This window comes from Falco peregrinus, chromosome 6 (genome assembly GCF_023634155.1).
Source record: "Falco peregrinus isolate bFalPer1 chromosome 6, bFalPer1.pri, whole genome shotgun sequence".
Classification (NCBI taxonomy): Eukaryota; Metazoa; Chordata; class Aves; order Falconiformes; family Falconidae; genus Falco; species Falco peregrinus.
Window position 1 is genome coordinate 42,654,332 of NC_073726.1, and position 26,586 is coordinate 42,680,917.

The following is a 26,586-nucleotide window of genomic DNA, read 5'->3' on the forward strand; positions in this document are numbered from 1 at the left end:
ATGGCTCATGTGCAAGAGTGGGTGTGATGACAAATTATACAGGCAGGCAATTTTATCACCAACTTGGATTAAACTCAGGCAGAACTCAGAAAGGAGAATTTGATTCTGTGACAAATTCCTATTTTGAGAACAAAATGATTGTTAACATATGATCATAAGTATCAATATAATAAAAGCATATACTAATTAGAAAAATTTGCTTCTAGGAATTATTTTATGCTGTGATAAAACCACCGAACAACATTTGAGTTTGGTGTTATTCAGATGTATTCAGCAAGATTGCATACATAATTTTGGTATGTTCAGCAAAATGTCTGTTAGTTGATAGTTCCTACAGTAAACTTATAACTCTTGAGAAATTCTATGTTAACATATGGTATCTTTTAAATATTCTATTTTAGTATGTTGTGCTTAAATATACCACTTCGGATTTTCTAAAGCATACAAGTGAATTAGAATTCCAGCTGCCATAAGTCATCAATAGGATTAGCGCTGGTAATTCCTGCAGGTTCTTTGGAAAAAAATCATACATGCACCAATCATAACATTTTCATTTAGACTTTTTGGTCATGTACGTTTTGAGTAACCACTGAAGTGGATAAGTATTTGCAGAGTCAGGGACTTAGGTGGCACATACTTAGAAGCAAGAGATTGATCACTTGATTCTTCTGACACACCACCCCCCCCCAAAAAAAAAAAACAAACCAAAAAAACCCTAGTAATTACAACTTTCTATAAATAACAACAGTTTATAGATGTGGGGTGGTGAAGTCTCAAAACTGACATGACCACAGCAGACTAGTCTTGCAATCTTCATAATCTTAATAATGTAAATCCCAGGAGACAAAATTACACCTTTATGTAAATTTTTAGTTGGAAATAGGTAGTTCTTCAGCAGGAAGAAAATCTGAAGTAATAGACATTGCAATGTAGTCTCTTGCTCTAAGAATTATTATCTAACTATTCATTTAGTTTTAATGGTAATAGTAAATTTGTTAAATTACTAGTAAATATAAAATTTCCGTAAAATATAAATAAATAAAAATAAATAAAATATTTTACACCTGTTATAGCTGTGAAAGTCTTGAGTTCAAGCATGAATCTACAGCATCCTCTTGCTTCAGCATAAACAAGGTCTTAAATTCTTGTCTGCTTTTCCCAAACAATCCCACTGTTCAGCATCTGGTAGTTTTCATAGAGAGCAAAGAACTCTAGACAGCGGTTTTGAAAGTATGATTACTGGGTAAAAAAATGTTAAAGGAATTTGAACATTTCATAAAATGGCCAGGCCCAGATTAAGACCAGTGAGCCCTTTAAATTTTGTTCTTTCTGTGCCTAAAATTTGCAGTAACCTTTTACGTACAAATTTTATTTTGTTTGACAACTGTGCAGCACTGCCGCCATGGAATTTGTGTGAGCAGAGAAATGGAGACGCGTCCTGTAGATGGAGAATGGGGACCATGGGGGCCTTATAGCTCATGTTCGAGAACTTGTGGAGGTGGAATCAAGAGCACCACCAGGCTGTGTAATAGACCAGAGTATGTTTTTTACTATGTTTTACATTAGTGCATGATGAAGACATTACAAGATAACAGATTGGTTCAAAAACAAAGTGAACGTATTGTGGGTTGTGCAAATTGGTTTGAAGCACCAATAAAAAAAAAGCTTCTTTCAACCATGTTTGAAAAGAGAGAAGTCTACAGACTCTAATATGCAGATAAATTTTAGATTCCTCTTTTCTCTCAACTATGTGATTCATATTTATAGATATTTCTAAAGGTTTATTTTGGAAAAGTCTTTTTCTCTAGTTTAAATGCTGAAGGTTTCTTTATACATGGAGATGCTTTCTTTGGAGTAAAAACTGCAAAAATAAATAGATATATTTCCTGGTAATCCTTTAGTGAAACACTTGATTTGTGAAACACTTGATTAGCTCTGATGATAGGCTTTTTCACAACATCACCACCAGTAATGCCCCCAAGGAACACTGGTTACAGCAGTGTCATTTACAACTTACCTTTATAATGCAAAACTTCCATTGACTGAATAATTAGATGTGGGTTTCATTCTCTGTAATAAGTGTTTATGCAAACTTTACCCTCAACTTCTCGGGAACTATAGCTGCAGCCTGGGTAGGTTCAGAGTTTTTCCTAGTCATGTCGTCTTGATACTATCAGTGGGAGAAATGAACCTTAATCAAATGACCCCAGGTGATTTTTTTCTTTGGTGAGGAAGAAGCAGTAGACTAGATTCCCATTAGGTATGCCTCTGTCAGTCTGTAGTAACTGATAGCATCAATATGCCATTGATTTATTCTTTTTTTCTTCCTGAAGAACCTGTTAATACTGAATTACTGTGTAGCAGTGTTATAACAGTTAGGAAATATATTTTAGACTTTACAGTAAATGGGGTATTTTCCTCAATTTTCCCTTATTAGCGGTTTTGATTCCCAAACTGAAACTGGTATCAGGACTCCAGGAAAGTGTGCCAGCTCCTAACTATGTCGTCTGTCTTTGTCACTCTGTGAAATAATAATTTCAAACTGAGGGAGGTGCTGCTTCTGTAAAAACAGGAACGTAATCTCAGCTAAAGGGATAAAAGCCATTAAAGTTAATAGTTCTTTTTTCCAGGCAAAATAATTGACTATAAAATAAATAAAAACATAATAGATGTTGATATTTATCAGTAGCCTGATTACCAACTACCTCAGCAGTAGTATTTTACATGGACTTTTATTTTCTTCACTCGGGTGTAAGTGTATGCATGGTGCAATAGAAAATGAATGTGTGGAAAAGTCAGTAACAGATGGCAGAATGCTGTTTGAGATTTTCCCCTTTAGATCAGTGGCTCACGCCCCTTTTCATGGAAAACAGCAATTTTAGAAACTGAGTGTGTCTACATTTACCTATTTTTGTTAGACCAAGAAATGGAGGAAAGTACTGTGTTGGCCGCAGGATGAAGTTTCGCTCATGTAATACTGATTCATGTCCGAAAGGCAAAAAAGATTTCCGGGAGCAGCAGTGCTCTGAATTTGATGGCAAACACTTCAATATCAACGGTCTTACGTCTGCTGTTCGCTGGCTTCCAAAATACAGTGGTAGTAAGTAATTATAAGATTTTTTTCAATTAATGAAATAAAAATGTTACTGTGAAGTTCTAAAACAGACAAGAAACCTGTTGGATTTTCTTTCCAGTTTCTATGAAAGATCGCTGTAAACTTTTTTGCCGAGTTTCTGGAACAACTTCCTACTATCAGCTGAAGGACAGAGTTGCTGATGGTACTCCCTGTGGAGCAGAAACCAATGACCTTTGTGTTCAAGGCTTATGCAGGGTATTTAAATCTAAACTTATTAATTATTAAAATCAATTTTAAAAGATGGTAAAGTAGATACTAAATATTCATTCAAATAACCATTATTGAAAATATGTGAAGTAAGATGTTTTGAATTTACTGAAGTTAATTTTAATCCCTACCAAATTGAAGATCTGGAAATGGAGGCAATTAAGTGAAGAACATTCAATTCAGTCTGAAGATTCACAGTCTTTTCTCATTAAGCTTCCTATGTGAGAATGTTAATATTGTCAAAGTGAGCAGAGAGAAACCGATCCAAAATTGGCAAAAAGGGAGTAAAGAAGTGTGCTGTGCATTTATTGCAATCATATTTCTGCTGTCAAATTAGTAAAAAAGAAGGAAAACTCAGGGTAGCTAGATTGTATTTATTATTCCATTGCAAAATCAGGAGGAACTGACCCTTGAAAGGGATCATTTCAGCATTCTTTGCTTAATAACAGTTACAGAAGTTCCACAAGATTTTCTTGGGAGAAGCAAGGTGCTACATTTTAATAACTCTAGGCTCTTGTCAAGCCCAGGTGTTTTACTCATCACAGTGAAACTGAGTAAATTCAGGGTGAGGAGAAAATGCAGCCTTTTTTATATCGTTGAATCAAGAGGACAGAGGAAATGACAGAGAATTGTCCTGTTTATCACATTTTTTTTTAAAAAAAAAAGTTTAAGTAAAGATACATACACAAAAACTGTGCTATTAACCATCATAGCCTACATGTATTCCTTTGCTTCTTTTGCAATAATCACAGACTTTAAAAGAATTGATGACCATGTACAGATATGTGCTGCTTTTAGGGTTCCAAGGGTTTTTAATGTAAATATAACTTAAAATTTGTACATGATGTTGAATATATTTAATACAAAGTCTTTGCATACTGTTATATATTCTTAGGCAGTTCATGACATATTGTGTTTGGATTGTACATTCTTAGTACAACAGCACTGTTGTGTTTTGTCCTTAGATCACAGCACCCAAACCCATAAAAGGTTTTCATGAATTGCCAAGGAAGACCAAATAGATACAGTGAATAAGAATATTTTTGGGGAGTGGGAAGCTTACATTGTTTGTTTTCATTGTTTTTCATTGGGCTGAGTGACATAGGGCTATTGGGCGGTGGGGGGGTTGTTTTGTTTTGTTTTTTGTAGCAAGCAGGCTGTGATCACATTTTGAATTCCAAGGCAAGGAGAGACAAATGTGGAATCTGTGGTGGTGATAATTCTTCATGTAAGACTCTTGCAGGTACTTTCAACAGTGCTCGTTATGGTATGTTTGGTTTTTTTTAAATCTTCATGTGCATTTTAGTATGGCTTAGAAATTTTTACATTTGAAGAAGTGGGATTTCAGTGTATGTTCTTTAGGTCCTCTGTCAACAAAAAATATCTCTGACTTTGTCACATGTGCCCTCTCAAGGATGCAGAGGCAAACACTGTTGCACAGTAACCCATTCAAGGGGCTGGGGGTGGGTGGGGGGAATAAATCTATCTTCTCCGTGGTCAAAACAAAAGACACAAAAGATACGATGAGGGTAAAAATAATTTGAAAGGAAGAATGCTTCCTGCTTTGCATTTTGCATTCCCTTGTCTGACACTCTGCAACTGAAGGACTTACACCAGTGTCTCCTTTTGGTAGTGTAAGAGATAGCAAGAGGTCTGTGGTGTGAGCAGCTGATGAGATTCCTTTTTCTCCTATAATGAAAAAGATAGCCTGTGAAATGTGAGCCTTCTCTTTCCAGAGAACACAGGCAGCAACGTTTGCTCTTTCCTCTTCATTGACATGTAGTGAATAAGAAATTTCTGAATAACCCTGGTAATTCCTGTTCCTTTGATTTAGTTTCTCCAATAGAGCTAGTGATAGTTCTTCTATATGTAGTCCTTTCTGGGAAGTATGGAGAGGCTATTGTATGTGTGTAGCAGTGCAGTTAAGTAGTTAGAGCATGGAACATAAGGACAGAAGTCTCCAGGTTAATATCAGATTCCTAAAGGCTCCTTGATGCTATTTCACTGGTTTAAAAAGACCACAGGCGAAGTGAAAATGATACCTGGAGAGGTGCCCAATAGGATCTTCATAGAACAAAAGAATTGCTGGTCAAAGAGGAAAGTATGCCCAGCATTCTGTTGGATTTGGGGGTTTGTTTGTTGTTGTTGTTGTGTTTTTTGGTTGGGTGTTGTTGTTTTTTTTCCCCTGGCAGATGGCTTGCACCAAGCAAAAAGTACCAAAAAACTTAAAGGTGGGATACAGCTACCCTTCCCATACAAATGCTTGTAACTTTTCTTGTGTCTGTCCTGGGAAGTTGGAAGAAGATACAATGAGCTATTAGATACTGGATTTCTGAATAGGTGGTCAAAACACTGAAGGAAAAGAAGTATTATTTTGATAATTCTGAGTAAAGGACTGTCAATGTTTTTGTTTTCCACCGCTATGAAAGATTTTTGCTTATAGGCAGCACGTGAATTTTGTCACAAATAGATTTGATACAAGTGACATTTACATGAAATTGCCATTTACACAAATATGGTTGAGACTGTCACTGTCTGCTTTTTATCAGCTTTGCATTGTCACAGAAACTTATTTGTTTCTAACTGAAGTTGGAGGGGAAAAAAAACCCAGCCCACATTTTGGAATGAGGAAAACATTGTTCTGTTATTGTGTTTTTATACTTAGTTGAATGTTTTGAATTATATTTGAATTCTTGGAATTATAGCATGCAAAAGATGATACTGGATTATACTACTGGACAGTATGTTAATCATTTGGGGTTATCACTCAGGTGCAGGTTATCACTCAAGTAGCAGTGCAGCAATGCAAACAAGAGGTTGTAGCAAGCTGATCACTAAAACTTCAGTGTCCATGGGAGGGCTATGACATACATAGGCTAATGACTGAAAACATTGTCTGAAGACACATTCTTTTCCGGAAAAGTTTGGATCATTAGGTTCACAAGACAAGTATGTCAAAGTTTGTGCACGTGATCTTTTTATTTTAACTTTATTGGGTCCCCTTCCATACCTACACAAATCTTTTTACTAAGGCAGAATTTGGAATTTGACAATAGCAGCCTGTGGTACGTGTTTGTATTCATACACTTATAATGTCATTGAGTGTTTCAGCACTGGTGAAATGATCAGCAGAAATTCATTGCAATGATATACTTAGCTCCAGGTTTAGCAAACTGTAATCTAATTATGTACATGTAATTATTATGTTGGCTATTGCATCAAATTAAGAGTATCAGAGGATTTCCTGGAAAATGCTTGTTCTCAGTGCCTTAAGGTGTGATTCTTCTCCTGTGTATCCTTGACAATATGCTATGTAATTTTGTTTATAGTTTCCTCCCGTATATCGTCTTCTGTCATTCTGTTACCACAAGGTCTTCAGCCTGTGAGATGAGAGGCTTTTGTGTGTTTTGGTTTTCTTCCCAGTCTATTGGAAGATTGACCAAAGGCTGTGCGTTTATCCAGAGCATGCAGTGTGTCAGTTTGCAATTGCAGTGCTGCCCCCAGCTGGTACATGCTATGGACCGGTGATTAGATAAAATGTTCATTTGAATGCATGGCATAATTTTAATAGATTAAAAGCACTGAGAAGTTAATGAATTATGAAATTGAAAAAAATATTACCATTTAAATTTTTACCCACAGAGGTGAGTCAACTAACTAAAGTGAATTCACAGCAAGACTGTTAAAACACAGCAAAATAGGTAGAAAAGTTAGCAAAATTTATATTAATGCTTCAGATTGCATGTTTTTGTTTATTTTTGGTTTCCAACATTTGCCATACTCAATTTTTCTTTAGACATAAGAGTCTTTTTGAGTTTGTGATGCAACTGTGAGTAACATATTTTTTTTCTTTAACCTATGCTTATAAGTGACAGATCTAAAAAGTAGATCTTGATGCATCTTATTTTGTTACCTTATGACAAAGCTACCATAACTGTAGTTGAAAGCATTACAAGAAATGATGACTCATTTGTGAAGCATTTCTATTTTGAAGGGAACACGCTAGGGTACTGTTTTCAGTAGCAGAATGTGAATCAAGCATGGCTAGTTTTTCTGATATGTTTGCCTATGTGCAGGCCTGCAACACTGCAATATTTGAGTATTTAGGACTCGATCTTTAGAGTGCTGTCATGCAATATTCTTGCGTAACAGGGGAAAACTAACCCAATTGTATAAACAGGGAGTGGACATATTTCATGTTAAATGACTTATTCAGACTTGTATAAAAGTTATGTGGTTAAATTGTGAGGAGCCACGATGTTTCCTGAGCCCCACTTGGTATACTTGACTGCTTTCTGGAGTAGTACTGCTCTCTAGAGATTTTTCTGGGTAGGCTGAACTCGTGTTATTGGTAAAGAATTGAAATCTCATTTCTGAACACAGGAATGAATTTTACTGAGTTATGAAAATAAAGGTTCAGTTCAACTGATTAAAAAACAAAACAAAAACTAACAACAAAGATATCTATATATGAAGATACATTACTTTCTTAAAACATGAAGGCATTCTGCAGTGGTTGTCACTGGTGCACTGTAGGGTTTTGTGAATAAAATTTGTTAAATGTATGTTCATATTTACTAGTATTTGACTGATTTTGTATATAATTTGTGAATAATTACATTGCAGGTTACAATGTTGTAGTAAATATTCCCAAAGGAGCAACAAACATTGATATTCAGCAGCACAGCTACTCAGGGAAACCAGAAGATGACAACTACCTTGGTAAAAGCCTCCTGTGTATAACATTGCTGGATAGTTTTTGTGCTCTTGCCAGAGATCTGCTCTAGATGTGTATTATCAGAAGTCTGATAAAGCCTTTAGAGCAAATATCTAATTACATTGTATCATCATTTGCCTGAGTCTTGCTGCAGATACCAGTTTTCAGAAAAATGAGTGAGATGGTGTTAGGTTTCTGCTTCTTAAGTGTGTGTGTGTTTGTCAAAGAATAAGAATTATAGCACATTGCATCATTTTATCATTTTTTTACTTTGTTGTGACAATGTTAATTAAAACTCCACAAGTGAACTCAGGTATAATGCAGGTATTTGGGGGTTTAAGTGTTGGAAGCATACATTTTGTTTATAAATGAAGCAGTCTGACCTTCAGCAAACTTATCAGTTGTATCACATTTCTTTTTTTCTGTCATGTCTGAGTATAAAGATCACATGTTGATAGTTTTGCAAGTGTGTGAGAGGAACAAAGAATAAGTATATTTACCAAAAATCTTGGTTGTTCTGTTTCACAGTACTTGTATTATACCTGAAGTGCCTGCGAGAATATTCGTGCCTATTTTCCTTCTCTTCTTCCATTACCATCCCACACAACAAACTTCGGTTTTCAAAATGTTTTCCTTGCCACCTGTTGCCCTGTTGTTGCACATGCACCTCACAGGACACAGAAATAAATCCTCTACCCCTGACAATACCTACCATTTCTAATGTTGTAATGCTTGAATAGCGTGCCTTTACTAAAAATTTATTTTTATTTTTAAATTTAATTTTTAACTTATTAATCTTTATTATTGTAAAATGCTCACTGTATTAAATTATTATTATAAATGCTTATTAAATTATTTTATTAAAAATTTACTGTTAAAAGCCACTTGACTAGAAGTAGCTCTAGCGAATACAAGAATGTGGGCTGTAGAATAGGCCAGAAATACAGATATTTGTTGTTTCCTTCTACAGTAGCAGAACCTAACCAAATTTAAAAGTGTTGACTACAGTCAGCAGAACAAATATTATTAAAGTTGTGTTGTTAATGCAGAGAAAATCCATGACAGTTGCTCAGCTGATAGTAACAATAACCAAGTTACTGATGGTTAGGATTGCATTAATGCATTAGAAACTGTTTAATAGAACTTGAAGTATTATACATGGACTAAAATAAAGCTGAGTGTTGATGAGAAGATACATTATTAAGAGTTTACATTGATAGAACCTTTTAAATAAATAGATTATTTATTTCCAATATTTTATTTTACTTATAGCTTTGTCTGATATTCATGGAAATTTTATTTTGAATGGAAATTTTGTTGTAAGCATGTCAAAAAGAGAAATCAATATACAAGGAGCCATTTTTGAGTACAGCGGTTCAAACAGTACGATAGAAAGAATTAACAGCACTGATAGAATCGAAGAAGAGCTAACCTTACAGGTGCGTGTTTACTTTTTTCTTAAGTTTGAAAATTTGTTACATGATCATTATGTTCATAACATGTTCAAATTCACTGAAAAACAGCTGTCATTTTATCTCAATTAAGGTTTTGTGTGTAGGGAATTTATACAACCCTGATGTGCGTTATTCATTCAATATCCCAATAGAAGATGGAAGTGATCTGTTTATGTGGGATCCTTATGGACCCTGGCAAGACTGCAGCAGGATATGCCAAGGTACTGTGAATTCTTTTATCACCAGAACCAAAGACCTGATGGCATTTAAGATGGCATTTACGTATTCAGGTTTTTCACCTCTATTAGTAAAGGAGAAACTCAGCACTCAGTAAACTTCAGGTGCGCAGTGCCTTTAAGGGCAGAATGGCTTCTGATTTTGGTTGCAATTTTCGGTATTTATGCAATGCAATTTTACATTCAAAACTACGTTTGTGTTCCTTTCTTGTGTAGCCGTAGGAGTGGTTTATAAAAAAAATATTTGAGTTGAACCAATTCTAATGCATCCTTAGAAAGCAGTGTTGTATATCTACTAATATTTATTAGGCTTCCATTATCCTATTTCCAGATGGTCATGGATTTGTTTAGTATCTTTCATATAAATTTATTTGTCTTTTTTTAGTTATCTGCTACCTGGGGCGAAGCTGTTTGAATATATATTTTACAAATTTTTAGCTGTTATTCTATAGGCCATTCCAGTGTAAAAATAAAACTGCAATATGTGTGAAACACAATGTGTACGTACACATACTTTTGATAGATACTTGTATTAGCAGGTACTAGAAATGCCTGTAGATATGTGGTGGTGAGTTTCTTCTCGTTTTGAGTCAGGTTGTAGAAATGTTCATGTGCTAGAGAAGCAGAACATCTGCCAGCTATGGTACTTCTCCCAGCACTCCAGACCTTTTAGGTACCCTGTGATCCAGTTTTCTGCTTCCTTAAAGGAAAGGATGACGACCTCTAAGTTAACGTGGGGGGTTGAAATGGTAATTAGCAAAGGACAGACATGATATATTTTAATACTTAGCCTAATGAGTAAATGCACTGTTGTGCTTTAGTTTTCTGGAAGCTGACATACTATTGAGAACACTGTAGTACAGCTGAGAAGGCGGCAGGATTGTCCACTTGGAATGTAGTCAGCTGCACAAAGCAGAATCTGCTGTATACAATGATTAGTGTTAATGGGGTATCTCAGTTAAATTACTAAATGATGAATGAAATCCATTAGTGTAACAAGGCACTCTTATTTTAGCCCTTTATCTGCTTTTTTTGGTTTCATTTCAAGGTATTCGAAGAAGGAAAATGACATGCATACGTAAAAGCGATCATGTGGTGGTGTCTGATCAAAGATGTGAACTTAAACCCACTGTACCAGATGTCTTTGAGGAGTGTAATACGGAGTGTGAATTAAGGTAAAAAGAGGTTCCTAACTGATGGAGCTATTGTGGTCTTCCATATTTTTATTGATAAAAATCAAGACAAAGGAATTTAGATTGCTTCATCCTCTGTCCCTACACCCCTCTCTACCTCCCTCATCCCTCCCACCTCTCCATCCTTTCCTCAAATCTGTTGGTATAATGGATTTATACATTATGTTTACACTCCTGAATCTAAGTAGAACTTTTCTAATTTTTGTTGGTAAAGTACACAGTCTTTTGTTAGGCTGTGAATCTGTTCTATATATCCTGGCACAAAAACTTGTATTACTAGGTAGAATACATTTTTCACCAGAATTGTACCCACAACTGGAACTAATATGAAACAGACTTGTGTTTTTGCACTCCAAGAAAGCCCATGCTGAAGTGTTCAGAGGAATGAACAGTTAGAATTATAGTTTACATTTTTCAAAGTCACCTAAGAAATTAAGACAAAAGATCCTTTAAATTTAAAAAGATATTTTTAAACCTATGAGTCAAATTCTTTTATACTGCTTGGAAAATTCCATGATGAGGTAGATTTTACAGTTTTATCTGTTCCCTAAAATGCATATCTATATTTACATGACAATGCTTGGTACTTTCTCAGAGTGCTTTGTTTACTGTGGTCTTATTTTTTAAAACATATTTAGCTTTCAGTAACAGTTTATCCTTGTAGGTGGCACAGTGTTGGAAAAAGTGACTGCACATCAAAGTGTGGCCCAGGGTTTCGGTCTATAGAGATCCACTGCATGAAGTACTCTATTTCAAAAGGACTCAGTGCTCCGGTGGATGATAAGTACTGTGCTGATCAGCAGAAACCACCAGCCAGGGAGCCCTGCCACGGTGACTGTACGTTAACAAGCTGGCACTACACAGAATGGTCAGAGGTACGAATTCAAAACCTTATAATGTACCATTATAGTTCTGGTTAGCATTCATATCAAATTTTTATTTCTGTATAAAAATTTTTTAGTTAGGTAACTAAAAGAAAATAATGTTTGACAAATGCAGGGTTGTAGGAGGAACTAATACCAATCTTCATATTTTAGCCACTTCCTTTTATTTTTTGTAAGAAACTGTCACTAGTTTTGGATGTCAGCGGAGAAGATCTGGTAGAGGTGTATATTTTATTTACAGTCTTAATAATTTAGTTCCGAGAGGATTTTGGAGAAGGGGAATAGGTATAATTTCAGCTTTAATCTTCATTAAAGAGTTTTTTTCTTGCAACTGCTAAAAAAAGCAAATTTAACTCAGGTGAACATGTTAGCTATTTTGGATTAAATGTAAGACCCATTTGTCTAACACAGTCTTTAATGTCTTTCACTTTTAAGACTGATAATGTATTTTGACCTGATTTTATCATGTTGTGGTTCCTGTTTTGTAATATTGTTTATACACTGTAGTGTTCTAGGAGCTGTGCAAGAGGTGTCAGAACCAGAGAAGCTTTTTGCATGAACAACTTGGGTCGTCATCTTCCTGAGAGAGAATGCCAGGAACTTCCAAGGGTTGTAACACAGAGTTGCAATGAATTCTTATGTCCAAGCTGGTCTGTTAGTGAGTGGAGTGAGGTAAAGTAGTGTGTAAAACTTAAAGACGCCTTTGGTCCTGGTCATCAATATTAATAAAGCTGCTTTATGTGTTTGGGGTTTTTTTGTTCTGGCTATTTTGGGGCATATAATGATAAAAATACAGAAGTCCTAGGATTTGGCTGTTATATATCCCAGATGAACAAATGGCATGAGAACTTCAGAAAAACACACCTAGAATTTATTTTTCTCTGAAGTTTTGTTACCTTAAAATGAGGTAGTGAAGCTACTTAAAGTACATCTATCTAATGTAATACACATGCCTGCCTTTTTTATGAGGCAATGAGAGCCATCCAGCCAACTGAAGAACATAATTATATCCATTTTATTATAGATTATATGGGTATAAAAGAATCATGGATAGTTTAAAAATTTTTCCTGTGAAAGATATGATATATGCACTTATATTTTAAACAAGTATTCTTTATTCTAATGGAAATAAGCAATCTGTACATTGTTCTCGTATTTTTGTAGCTTTAGAAACTTAATAGTGATCCCTTTGTATTAGTATTTGTGTTGATGTTTACAGGAAATGGAGAGTTCATAAATTAACTAGTTTTGTTGGACTAATTACGTTCAAGCAATATTTTTGTTATTTATGTGAGCTTTAAAATCCAATTGATTACTAAAAGAAAGTGAAGCCGTTAATGCAGATTCATGTCTTTATGTCCTGGTTTTGGCTGGATTCTGATTCTAATGATTTTACAGTGTCCTGTGACATGTGGCAAAGGAATGAAGCATCGTCAAGTATGGTGCCAACTCAATGATGAACAACTGAGAGATGGTTTCTGTAATCCAAATGATAGACCAGAATCAGTAGCACCATGTGAACTTCATGAATGTGCGTCTTGGCAAGCAGGGCCTTGGGGATCAGTGAGTACATAAGGATTCCTGGCTTCTTGTTTTCTGGGTCAAACTATGAGTGATCACAAAACAGTATGTTTTAAACATTTTAATTGGATCTTCAGCAGTTACTTTAGTTAAATTGATTCACATGTTTATTTGCTCCTATTGGCTATCTAACCTGTAATTTAGGAACACCCACATATAAGTTAAATGCCTAAAAGAGTCATCGACCCTGAGCCTTAATATCAAAGGCACTTTTAGATATGAATGTATTACATTCCAGAATAATGAAAATGTAGATAGCAAACTGTTCAGATGAATGATACAGGTAAAAGATGAAATATTTATAGGTGTTTGGGCATATTTAAATGGTAGTTTTAATTAAGATAATAAAAGCGTATGCTAATAATAGAAGGCAAAAAGTCTTAGTATTTTGTTGTTATGAATTTTTTTGACCTTCGGTGCTAAAAGATCTGCTATCTCTTTATGTGAAAGTGCTATTGAAAAATGTGTTCCTGTTTGTAATGGTGCTTATCTCATGTATACCAGAGTGGCTCCAAAATTCTGGAGAAAAGTGAATTAATTTGTGAAGGAAACATTTGTCACCAAGTAGATGAGAATTAATTAAAAAATAATAAGGTACTCAATTTCATGGAGCTTTCTTAAGATCAGGTTACTCAAACCAGCAGAAATGTTGGATTATTCAGTGTTTCTTGGATGTTAGTGAGAATTCATAACTGAATAGCAGCTGATGCTTATTTCTTACATATAGCTTGATAGTAAAATACAGAATAAATATACCTTTGGAAATTAAGTATATTTTTAACTTAAACATTTCTTTTGTGTAGAACTTTTGTCATGTAATATTTTTTTCCACATTAGAGATAACTATGCTGTTACCTAATATAACATTGGATACCTTTTGAGTAATCTTTTGATCACAAGGTGCTGGCTTTCCATTCCTAGAAGCTAAATGTAAAAATGAATCAAAAAATTAATTCAACCTTATGATACAACTCTTCTGAATAAAAAAAGCTACTTGTATGGCCTGGCTGGAACAGACTGTACAAGCAATTTACCAATCCATGTCACTGGAGATGAGCTTTTCATTGCCATTTTTCCACTGTACCATCTGGTAATAGCTATCCACAACTTGGGTTTTACTAGTATTTGTGCTTGAACCACAATGTTTGTAGGATGGGATTTATGTCATCATATTTTCAGGCATCTGATATTTTAGGTGCCATCTTTGAGTGTACTCTTGTCAAACTCTATAGTGAAGGAAAAGACATTTAACACCTGTAGGTAGTGATTCATTTGGAAACCACCCCTTACTGCCCCCATCCTCCTCCTTTCCCTATCCCAGTTTTTATTGCTGAGCATGATGTTATGTAGCATGGATTGTCCCTTTGATCAGTTAGGGTCATCTGTCCTGGCTGTGTTCCCTCCCAGTCTCCTGCCCACCTCCAGCCTCCTCTGCAGGGGAATAGAAGGAGGAAAATGGGAAAGCCTTTATCTTGCACAAGAACTGTGCAGCACTAACCGAAATATTGGTGTGTTATGGACACTGTTTAAGCACCCTATGGTCTGCCATGAAGAAAGTTAACACCATCCCAGTAATCTTCCTATTCATTCTAGAAAGAGTTTTAAAATAGAAAATGTAATTAAAAATTATATTGATTATAAACAGTGCTATTTCAAAATATGTGAAATTATTGACTTTAACAGTGTGCCGTAACATGTGGACGTGGATACCAGATGCGTGCAGTCAAATGTGTTACTGGGACTTACAGAGTTATTTTGGATGATGACAGGGAATGTAATGCTGCTACTCGTCCCAGAGATAATCAAGTAAGTTAAAAAATACCTTTCAGTTGATTGTATGTTTTAGTTAAAAGCATCTAAATATAAGTGTTGTCTGCTGACTCTTTGAAGGAACTTGCAGGAAACTAGTTCTAACATGAGGAAAAAAAAAAAAAAAAACCTGAAACTATTTGCTTTTTTCCTGAACTTCAAATTTGGCCTAGGTAGTTAAGTAAAAGAAGAGTAATTTGGAGATGGGAGATTAGGAAATGTGGTATATGACTGAAGGGGTCTGAAGGCCTTTGATTGTTTGGGGCAGGGGGACCTCCAGCATGTAGAATATTAATATTATAAGGAGACTGCTTGCCATGATGCTTAATAACAGCACCTAACTGGCTTGGTATTCTCTAAAGTTCTGCTTGTATGCAGTTCTTCAAGGAATGACATGGCTACTTGAAGAAAGTTTCAGTTGTTGGAACAATACTAATTCAAAACTGTGTAGACACGAATTATGATTCGGTGTAGTATTAATATGTTTCTTTACCTTTTCTTCTTGTCTCAGTTTACTTCATCGCTTGCCTTAATTTAAATCTATCATTTTTCAGAAGAAATGTTTTTAATACAGTCAGTGGGTTTACCTCTAACTAAAAACAATTGGTGTCTTAGGTGCTATATATTAATATGTTGATCTAGCCACCAGATTGAAACATCCCGTTTATATCCAGCAAAGATGGTAACCACATACCTCCTTGAGGAGACAGACTCCTTCTGGTCTCAAGGAGAAGAGGAAAAGAAAGGATTCTATGGTCCAGAGTAAACCAGTCACAAGTTACCAGCCCTCTGATGGCTTCTTGAATAAGATTTCAAAATATAAAAGCCAAATAATTGGTATAAATTTACCTCCACATATGTGTGAAGACACTGGATTTGAGTATGCTTTGTATTTTGAATCGTGGTACCTGTTTGGCTGCTGACTGACACTGGGTATTTCTGTGTTCTCAGTAGCTGAAGTTACAAAGGACAGGACAACACATCCACTGTCTTCACTCAGTTCTTTGGTACTGCAGGTGACTATGAAATAGAACACGGTAATGTCTATGCCCCTTGTCTCCAGCAAGTTGCCCAACACAGTTCTTTCTCAAAGTGCAGACATTATGAGTTATTACTAATGCTGTTTAACATTTTCTTGCCTCTCAGTTTAAGCAAAACACAAAAATTCAATGAAAAACCTTTGAATAATGCCAGGGAGAAGTTAGAAGGTGGTATTTGTTTGTTAATGCTGGCTTATTGTAATGGTAGGATCTATCTCTGTGGAAGCCATTTGCTTTAACATTTGACACTTCCAAAATATGTATTTGAAAGCTGTTGTGTTTTGTTTTCTTCGCCCCCACAGGAGTGTGAATTGCCCTCTTGTCCAGAAAATACAAAATTATGGACTACTTCGCTTCCTCTGGTTCATGTGGGAAAGGTGACCCAATGGAGATATGGATCGTGGACCCCTGTATGTAATGTAATCGTGGTCACATCTTGCAGAGCAGTCCTCCATTTGTTCACCCATTTTTCCATAAAGGTCTCATTAATATATTTTCCAGACTGAAATCTGCTTAGGAAAAATTTTAAAGGAATTCTGTATTATTTTTTTTCCCCTAAGAACCTGTTTCTGAAGGAGGAGATAGACATTGCAAGCAACCACTGTGTGCTTCACATGTAGCCAGGGAAAATAAGGAGGAGAAACAACAGGAATTTAGGAGCTGGGGTTCTGAGCAAAATAGCTTTCATATGATTGAGAGTGAGCAAAGAAGAGGGTGGTTGGTTTTTTTTTAATAATTGGTTGGTTTCTGAGTATGGAGAAAACCTTTTATTCTAAAATATGTTTTTTATCTTTTATATGAATAGCAATATTAAACAGTTTGGGTCTTTAAAGGTCTAATTTTAAATAATTTGTAAAACGAGCATTATAAAAATGGCTTCTACACAAGCTTTGTTTAATGTTGGAGGTTTTGATTTTGATAGTGTTGAAAATGAAATTTATTTAAGAGCAATGTGAAAATTTAAAATTATCTATAAAAATATGGGGGCGCCTGTTAATCCCTTGAGGTTCTTAACAAAGTTTATAGCACAATTATATCTTTGTACAGCTATTAACTAAATAGCAGTAAAGAGTGCATAGACGAAAGAAATTCAAGAAACTCTTCACTAAATCCACCTTGAACTTCTCAGCTATAAAGGCATCAGAAAGGGCTCAATGGAATATGCTAACATAAATTAGAGTGGCAAATGGATTGTGAATATCAGTTTTCATTTTTAAAGTTGATGTAAATAATTGCTTCACTGTGTAATAACTAGAATGTTCTGGAAGTTACTTTCTAATGTTTCTGTTTTTAATAAATAAAAATCTTGCCTTTGCAAGGCAATATAATATAATGTGTAATGATTCCATGTTATAGTTGAAATGCTGCCTGTTCAGATACACTGAACTGCTTCACGAGAATTAAGGCCATGCAAATCAGTTCCAAGCTGATGAGAATTCTTAAGGTCTTAAACCATCTGGCAACATTTCACTTTCCTTCCTATATGTGTGGCTCTATCAACATAACATGGAAATCTGGTTCTCAGCTTTTAATACTAAAGTCAAGCTGATGCTGAGCTATGTTAGTATTTTAGATGACTGCATGATCTTGTTTTGGTCTCCTAAAGTGCGATGAGCTTGGATTATTCTCTGACAGTGCTCTGCATCCTGTGGGAAGGGTGATCGTGCTCGCTATGTGAGTTGTAGAGATGCTCATGGAGGAATAGCAGATGAATCTTTCTGTGCTCATTTACCACGACCAGCTGAAATTTCAAGCTGCTTTAGCCCATGTGGAGAGTGGCAAGTTGGAAATTGGTCCCCTGTAAGTATTAATTGTAAATTTTTTTCCATGTGTATATTCAGGTTATGGGTCAAAGTCTCTGATTAGAAATGGGGACTTTGTATTCTGTGCAAGTGTGATACAAATGGCACCCCTTGAAAAAATAAAGTATGCATTTCTTAATGTCAAAAGTAAATATAAATGTCTTTGGTTATTAATTATCAAAGTTCTGTCACAAATGTTGGGTTAATTTTTGGTCAGTGCACAGTTACGTGTGATACTGGAGTAGTAACAAGACAAGTTATCTGTGTCAACTATCATCAACAAATCAACGAGAATTACTGTGATCCTGAAGGCCGACCTTCCAAAGAGCAGGAATGTAACATGCCACCATGTCAACCAGTTTATCATCATATTCCAAAAATACATGACCATCCAAGCCATTTTCCAGAAATAGGTTACCTTCCAATACACCATCCACAAGACAATAAAAACCAGTGGAACCATCCCTCTGTGGGAGGATATCAATGGAGAACTGGACCATGGGGAGCAGTAAGCATTATTTTTTTTTTAATATATTAATTTGTTTTCTCACTTGTGTGTTAACATTTCTAGAAATGTTATTGCAGTACAGATTTGGTCAAAAAAGCAGCACAATAATTTAAAAATTATTATTATTAAGAATATATTAAATTCAAAATATATTTTCCTGCAATTTCGACTTTTAAGTAGTTCTAAACAGTAGTAATTTTAATTAGAAAATTTCAGTTTTGAAAGTTAAAAAAAATAGAATTTTAAGTTTGAAACAACATATTTTACATTTTTCTGATTATGCAATGGTGATACATCTGTTTACATGTTTTGGTAGTGCTCTAGTACTTGTGCAGGTGGATTTCACCGTCGAGTTGTAGTATGTCAAGATGAGGAAGGAAGAAGTGCTAGCTATTGCGATGAGGCAACAAAACCTCCAGAGTCAAGACACTGTGATTCTGGACCCTGCCCACGATGGAACTATGGAAACTGGGGAGAAGTAAGATCATTTCACTTCCAAAGGGAAATGTTATTTACCACATAAGCTTAGAAATAGTAACATAATTATTTGACTGTAAATGGAACCGAACACTATTTTTTTCCTTATTTAAAAAGAGTGTGTTTCAACCTGTTTAGATAAACTTTGTTCTTTGTTCTAATCCAGAACTGTGGTGTAGATATAAGCAGTATAAATATACATCCAAGTAAGTATTATTTAATAGCTCATTAGAAATGAGAATTGGTATTTTTGTCTCGTATTGCAGAATTACGGGAAAACTGAAACCCCAAAACCACATTGTATATGTATTTTACACTTAGTCAAAGTTAGACTGTGAGAAAATGTGCCCAGTGTGTGAGTTTTCTTTTTCCTGGCAGGGAAAACTAGTTTTAGGACCAATTTCCATCTTTTCCTCCTGTCAGAGAGATATATGCACATTTATTCTCACAAAAGGTTACTTCTCCTTGATCGAGTAGATTCTCTGTAACTGAGACTTTTTCTGCTTTTTGTAGAAAATTACTTATATACCAAAAATATGTTGTTTGGTAAACATTTTGGTGGGAGAATTTTTTTTTCATTATATGAGATAAGACCGTAAGTCCTTATTCTTGGATTTAGTGTCCAGGGAATATGTAAATAAACATAGTAAATAATACCATGTACTGATTATTGCTATATCTTTTTGGTTTAATGGTATGTGATGACTCTCTTAATAAAAATATTGGATATAAAATTCTGTATTTCAGTGTACTCAAACTTGTGGAGATGGAATAAAGACAAGACTGGTGATTTGTCAGCTTCCTACTGGCCAAATGCTGGGTGATCAAAACTGTGAAATCCTAGACAAGCCACCCAATATGGCACAATGTAATGTGCATTCTTGCCCTGGTGATGTTTCATGGCATCGGGGACCATGGAAATCGGTACGATAGCATTCACTAATATTTTTTGCTTTCTTGGTCTTTCTGTCGCTCTATTTTTTCCTTGTCTTTTAAAAATGATATTATTTTATTTCATAACAGTGAAATAATAATGCATGTGGAATATATTCTATGTAGTTTTATTAAGCAATTGTTCCTGCAGTCACTGAATTAAATGAGAAACAGCCATTTCGGTGGGAACAGTATCACGGTCTGTAAAACATCATAGGGAATATTTTGAAAATTACCAGAAATCATCATAGCTAATAGCAATACCTAATAGGTTGTTCTATTTTGGAGGGTTGTGATTTGATCTGTGTTTAAATTTAAAAGTATATGCTGTAATTTATACTGTAGTATTACCTACATATTTATATTTGTAAAAAAAAAAAAGCTTTTTAGTGCATAACTTTTTTCTAATAGCATATTTCTAAAATAACTCACACATGTATATTACACTCTGTCATCAAACATTTTACTCCATATTACGTGTACATTTGTGTATAAAAGTTTATATTTGTGGTTTTGAAACAGTGACTAATTAAAGCTGTCTATGTATAATTATGTATGTAACTATAATACGTTATTGTCTACATGTCACTGTCTGTTAATGTGTAAAAATGCCTACAGTAATCACCATTAATCTTTAAAATTGCCACTAGTTAATTATTAACATACTGAAGTAATCATAGCAAGCTTTACAATATAGAGTATGTTATATTTCCCAAGCTGTGAATTTGAAACAATATTTATTATTGTGCTCAATGATGAGGAGAATAATAGCAATCGAAGGAGGTTGGATCCAGTTCTGGTTCCATCGAAATCAGTTAAAGACCTGTCATTAACATCCCTGGGAGACTGGCTAGGACAACAGTTTTAATTTTTATTTTTTTATTAATAAAATTCTGTAATTTGGTTCTTTGATCTAACATGGAAGCATTTTAAAAAATATTGTTTGATTTCAACTTTATATAAACACTAATAAATTACCTAATCTATTCTAATTTATTGCCAAAAGACTTTAAAATGAAAGTTTGAATTAATAATTTACACAGTTATCTCTTTCTTCCACTGTGCAAAACAGAGCTTTGGGTTTGTGTTTAACAGACAGGGTATCTTGTTTAGCCATTAGCCAAATATTAGTGGTGACTAATGCTTAATTAATGTATGCAGTTCAGGTGCTGAGAAGACAAGCAGGGCGTTTAGCACACAATTGCCTTTGAACTTCATGTTTGTTTTCCTTTTAGATCAAAGGTTATTTACGGCCAGTTCATTCCCGGGGTGATGCTGCAGTTTGTCCTGCATTAATAGGTTACCTGTAACCTAACATATGGGTTAGTTTTGCAAAGATTTTCATGTTGGTTTATATCTCAATTGACATAATAAACCATTTTTAATCTTTGAAAAATGAAGTTCAGAATGGAAGCTAGTTATCAGAGAGAGTTTGTGGCTTCTTTTTTATACATGACTGCAAGCTTTATGGTTATTCAGTCATAGTTTTAATTTCATCATGCTGTCACGTGGTGGTGTGCAGAAGCAAATGTAGCTGATTCAGGAAATAAAAGCCGACTCACATATTAACTATGCTGTCACTTCTTAGTAATTTAGCTAGTTTGAACGCTGCCAACACAGAAACTTCAGTTAATTTTTGTTGCTGTTTAAATAGAGCAAACTTTATTCGCTGAGGATGACTATGATGAAACAGCAGTAACAGCTTTAGTCACAGACACAGTTGTAGCCTAGCACAAATGACTTTTTTTAGCCTTCACCTATGGGTGTTTGACTAGAGAGGTGATAGTTTGGCAATAGATCGTGGCTCTGTCTATCTTACGCCTTTCTGGCGTACAATATGCTCTAATATAGGGGAATGTTAATGACTGGCCACTTTCTGGAGGCTGGAGTCATCAAGCATGTCACATATACACTTACTGACTTCTCTATAAAGACAGCAAGAACCGGATAAAAAACTATTTACATTTTTTATAAAAGTATTGAGTAATATTTATGTGTCTGCACAGCAATGCATTATACTTTTATACCTACTAGTGAGATGTCAATGTCAAAACTTAAGTATAAATGAAATGTGAGAATTCCCACATGTATTGCCATGACAGATTCTTCTGTCTTTTACTTCTGGCATGCATGGCATGTATGTAATACATGGAGAGAGTGAGTAGAAGGAAGGGAATTCCCGAGTAATTGCTTTATGTGGAACAACTCCTTGACCTCCTTGAATATTGGCTCTGTGTCTGGCCCAGCTAATTCACAAATGGGTATCAAAATTACTTTAAAAACTTTTTCTTCATTCTGATGTAGCTTTGTCTAAACTATATCTGAACTAAAAACTTCGCTCATGGATTATTCTGGCTTTTACATATCCAGACAGTTTCCTCTTGGATTTATATTCAAGCAGAAATAGATTCAGAAAGAGACAAATAATCTAAGACTAATTCAGAATGCTGAGTCAGGAACCTGATCCACCATGTAGAAGGATTGTTCTAGTTTATCAGTTGTCAGTGTCTTTTATGCTGTCTTCCATACTGGGGCATTCTATCTTTTTCCGTCAGCTATCCCTGTATATATTTGAGGATAGAAGGCTTCTAGCAACATGCCTTGTAGGTACATTTCTTTCTATTTTTCTTTGACTTTACACAAGGTAATTCAAGTAAAACATACCTTGTAAATGCAGAAAAGGGCAGTTGCAAGGAAGGCTGTGGTTTGATTTGAAACCAGAATTCTGGTGACGCTTTCTGCAGTTTAGCAGCTATGGGCTGTTACACTTCAAAGCATCTGTCTGTGACCACCAGAGCTGACTACTACAAAGCTTAAAAGCTGTGTACTCCTCTGCTGATCTCTGCAGTTGTCCAAAGGAATATGAGGCAAGTAAATCTCAAATTCTAAAGGCTCGTACCACTCCAGGACACTTTCTCAGAACTATTATGCATATTCAGAAACTTTGTTTCTCTGAATCTTTGAAAATTCAGAAAAGTCCAATGTTTTCATATCACGATATCCAAGCCAGAAAGAAGCGCTAAAGTTTTACAGGGAGGATGACTAGGAAACACATCCTTTTGCCTGGAACTTGAGTTTGTTTGATGTCATTGAGAGACCCTGTCAATGACCTTTTTAGAATGTAGCTTGCAACTTCCACCCTCTTAGTTTTGTGCAAGTTTCTAACAGAATTTTCTTTAGTGAAGAGCTGAATCATGCTGCTCTCATTTTTTTAGAATTTTTTTTCCTTTCTGCCTTTTTATCAAAACCCAAAGGAAATGGAGTGGGTCTACACCCAGTCTGTTGCATCTTGAGGGACTCTGCCTTGTTTTCAAACAATATCGGTGTTGATTCTTAATGTAAATGAGGAATGGTTGTCTAATATTTATCAGCCTAAATGCAAGTCTTTCAAAATTTGAAATATTTGATTTCAAGATTTCACTGCCTAGTTGGCATGTTTCTAAGTACACTACCTCTTTTTTGATATACAAAAATTACACTATAGATATGTGTATCTTGATATATACATATTTATAATGTATTTATACATTAAGTAATACTTGAGGTAAATATAGCTGCTTATTTTAATGGAGTTGCACCACCAGTAAATTTGCCCCATGCATCTTAGATGTTTTTCTTCTAGACTACTCCGGTTTCATTGGTGAGCGATTGAGACAATGAACCACAACTTCATGAAAGAATGAATAAATTGCAAGCTAAAAAGTATGGAAACCATATGTCACAATATATAATGTCAAGAAAAATTCCATAGCGTTCTGAACAGCTGGCTAAGAGTACTTTTGTTCTAGTATAGATTTTTATTGTATCCCTTTTTTCCACAGCGCGTTATTGGGTTTTTGTGTTTAGACCATGCAGTAAGATTTCTGGTTTGTTTTAATTTTCAGCAGAGTGGTTCAGATTTTCTGACCCTAGTGACAAGAAGTTGGTTTTAACTTAAAGCATGAAATGAGGGAGTGTTACAAATTCACAAAGATACTGTAAGGTTTTAAAACTGAACTGTAATGACTAGAATTAAAAACTTCTTCTAGAAGAGTTGTAGAATAACCTGTATCAATTAAGTTGAAGAATGCTGCTTTGTTACTTTCAGTACTAAGCTTTTTCTCCGCTGCACAGCGTTTCCCATATCCACATGCTTTAGCATTCTTAGCCAAACAATCATCTGTTACCTGACAAAAATTATGTGGGAATATAATCAAATCAGCTGTTAGTTGGATCAATGGTTATGTTTAGATACAACAAATCTTCAGATATATAGTGCAGATAAATGTACACTCTTGCAAAGCCTTCATGTATAACACCAATGTAAAGTGGCTATACTAGAGAATAAAATAACTTTAGCAGTGCTTGGTTGGGAAATAATTTGGCACGCAGTAGCAAGTTAGGAGATTTCCGGTGCCAAAGCCTTGACCTTGTACCTGGGCAAAATGTGTGATGTGAACATACATTTTGTTTTATTCTTCCTTCTGCTGTTTAATAGGTGATAACTCTTTTACTCATCTAGTACACTTTTCTCAGTGCAGTTTCTTTTATGGTACCTTCACTTCAAGGATTGTATTTGACTGCTAACTGAAATTTCCCCTTTTTATCTCAATTTCTTTTAAGATTTTGGTATTTACCTCTTGGTTAAGTGGTCATATCGTCCTTTCTAGTCTCTTTTTCTATGCCTCCTAGGCAGGTACTGTACAACAGAAAACAAGTGTAAATTTTGCAAAATTCCTGATACATATATGCTTTTACTGTGCTGTGTACCTTTCATTTTATTTATTTTCCTAAAGATTTTATGGAGTGTAAGGAGGAGTTACACTGGGGGAATAAAATAGGCTATTCATATATAGGAAGACAACACCTTTTGGCTTCACATAGTGAGGAGAGTTTATTCACATTTTTGGACGACAAAGATTTTGCTGTATTTAGGAGTTTGATTTTATTTTTGGTCCCAAATACTTTTTTCAGTGCTTAGCAAAACCCTTGGAAAGCCAGGTAGCCAAACAGCAAGGTTCCTGTTTAGGCAGTCGTGGTAGAAGCTGAGTTACCTTGGAAACTTTATACTTCATTAGGGCTTTCATTCTTGTATGAGTGGATAGCAACCTAAATTTTATCAGAGACATTTTAATCAGGTACGTCACAACTTGAAATACATGTTTGCTCCTCATACTTTCTTGTTCCTTCAGAGAGAATACATAGCTGGATTACTGAATCCAGATTGTAACGGTGTTTACCTAAAGGTCGTTGGAGTAGTCTATTATCAGTAAATCTTCATGGCACGTTTGAAACCAGATGGCTTACCGTGTGCCTGCCTTACCTGAGCAGATGCAGCACCAGAAGCTGCTGTAATTTGAAGTTAACAACTATTGCCACAAAAGTGAACGGTTAAGCCTTTGCTCTGTACCATCTTCAGTTTTACCTCAAATAGTCTTTTTGAGGTGTCCTGGTTTTCTCATCTGCACAGTTTCACATGTCATTGTGCAGCTTTCTTACTAAGCCCTATCATTTACAGTTCAGAGCGTAGCAAAGTTAAGGTCCATCTTGAAGTTTTTTTCTGCTTGACTTTCTTGAAAACATCTACATTTGGAATTTTGTTTGAATACTAATGGAAAAGAATTACACTGTCTAATGTGAATTAATTGTAGTGTAGTCATCAGCACTTTGTTTTCTTACATTTGTCTTCTTAGCATGTTGGGCTTCATGCTCTTTTACTTCACATTTATATTTTGGGTTGAGATATGACGCATCCAATTCTTTTTGAAGTTAAGACTTAGGAAGAGTTTGTCCTAAAATTTTACCATATACCAATTGTGAAGTCAAATAATAACTGTAGAATTCTTTTCTGAATTACTTTTTAAAGTTTTTAAAGATAGTTTCTGTAATTAAAGGGACCTTGGATTGGAAGTGGACAGACACAACTTTTCCAAGAACAGTACTTGTGCAGAGTGCTTTTACACTGTTCTAACACTATTAAAAGAACAAAACGCTGACAACAAACTAGTCATGTCAATTGTACTTTGTTGTTAGTAAAGAAATTAAGTATCCCAGACAAGTGTTTCACTCACTAACTGTTCAAATTATATTTTCTAAAAAGTCCCACAAAACTACAGTTTAGGAATATTATTTTTTCTGAGTTACTTGGGAACAGTCTAAATCTAACTGTGCTGAGATGTCTTTATGGTCAGTGATACAGGCAAATTTTGACCCTTACAACAATGTTCTGTTTGTCTGAAATGTTGATAAAGATTTTTATTTGTGTTTCTTTTCCTCACTTTTAGGATTTTTATGTCATTTCATAAGTATTACTTGTGATTTCAGAGGAAATAGGCATAAAAAGAGTGGATCAGCTAGTCTTCTAAGTTACCCTTTAAGTGTCAGAAACATCTTGCTGCTGTTACTTACTGCCCTTCAGACATATAATGGAATATTCTTTAACATGGCTGTTTTTCTAGTTCTTCAGTTTTCTTTTAGTCGCTCCAGAATACATAGTTGCTCATGTAATTCTGTCTTTGCACTAGTGGAAGAAATCAGTTATTAATGACTATAAATTTATTTAATAAGAATTAACATCCCAGTCCCCTTCCAGTGTTGTTACTGCCAGGCATCCCGTTGACTTCTGTAGGA

At 35.0% G+C, this 26,586-nt stretch overlaps 1 protein-coding gene across 1 annotated transcript in view; it reads left to right on the top strand.

Moving 5' to 3' along the window:
* ADAMTS20 (ADAM metallopeptidase with thrombospondin type 1 motif 20) overlaps positions 1–26,586 on the top strand; it is a 100,109-nt gene that overhangs the window by 44,016 nt on the left and 29,507 nt on the right. The window contains exons 12-28 of the mRNA XM_055808930.1: positions 1,393–1,538; positions 2,919–3,100; positions 3,195–3,331; positions 4,493–4,610; positions 7,970–8,065; positions 9,333–9,499; positions 9,606–9,735; positions 10,799–10,925; positions 11,608–11,818; positions 12,335–12,499; positions 13,226–13,390; positions 15,092–15,214; positions 16,560–16,667; positions 17,893–18,057; positions 18,277–18,567; positions 18,884–19,045; positions 19,792–19,968. Of these exons, the coding sequence (XP_055664905.1) occupies positions 1,393–1,538; positions 2,919–3,100; positions 3,195–3,331; positions 4,493–4,610; positions 7,970–8,065; positions 9,333–9,499; positions 9,606–9,735; positions 10,799–10,925; positions 11,608–11,818; positions 12,335–12,499; positions 13,226–13,390; positions 15,092–15,214; positions 16,560–16,667; positions 17,893–18,057; positions 18,277–18,567; positions 18,884–19,045; positions 19,792–19,968 (2,670 nt within the window). The remainder of the gene's footprint in view (positions 1–1,392; positions 1,539–2,918; positions 3,101–3,194; positions 3,332–4,492; positions 4,611–7,969; positions 8,066–9,332; positions 9,500–9,605; positions 9,736–10,798; positions 10,926–11,607; positions 11,819–12,334; positions 12,500–13,225; positions 13,391–15,091; positions 15,215–16,559; positions 16,668–17,892; positions 18,058–18,276; positions 18,568–18,883; positions 19,046–19,791; positions 19,969–26,586) is intronic.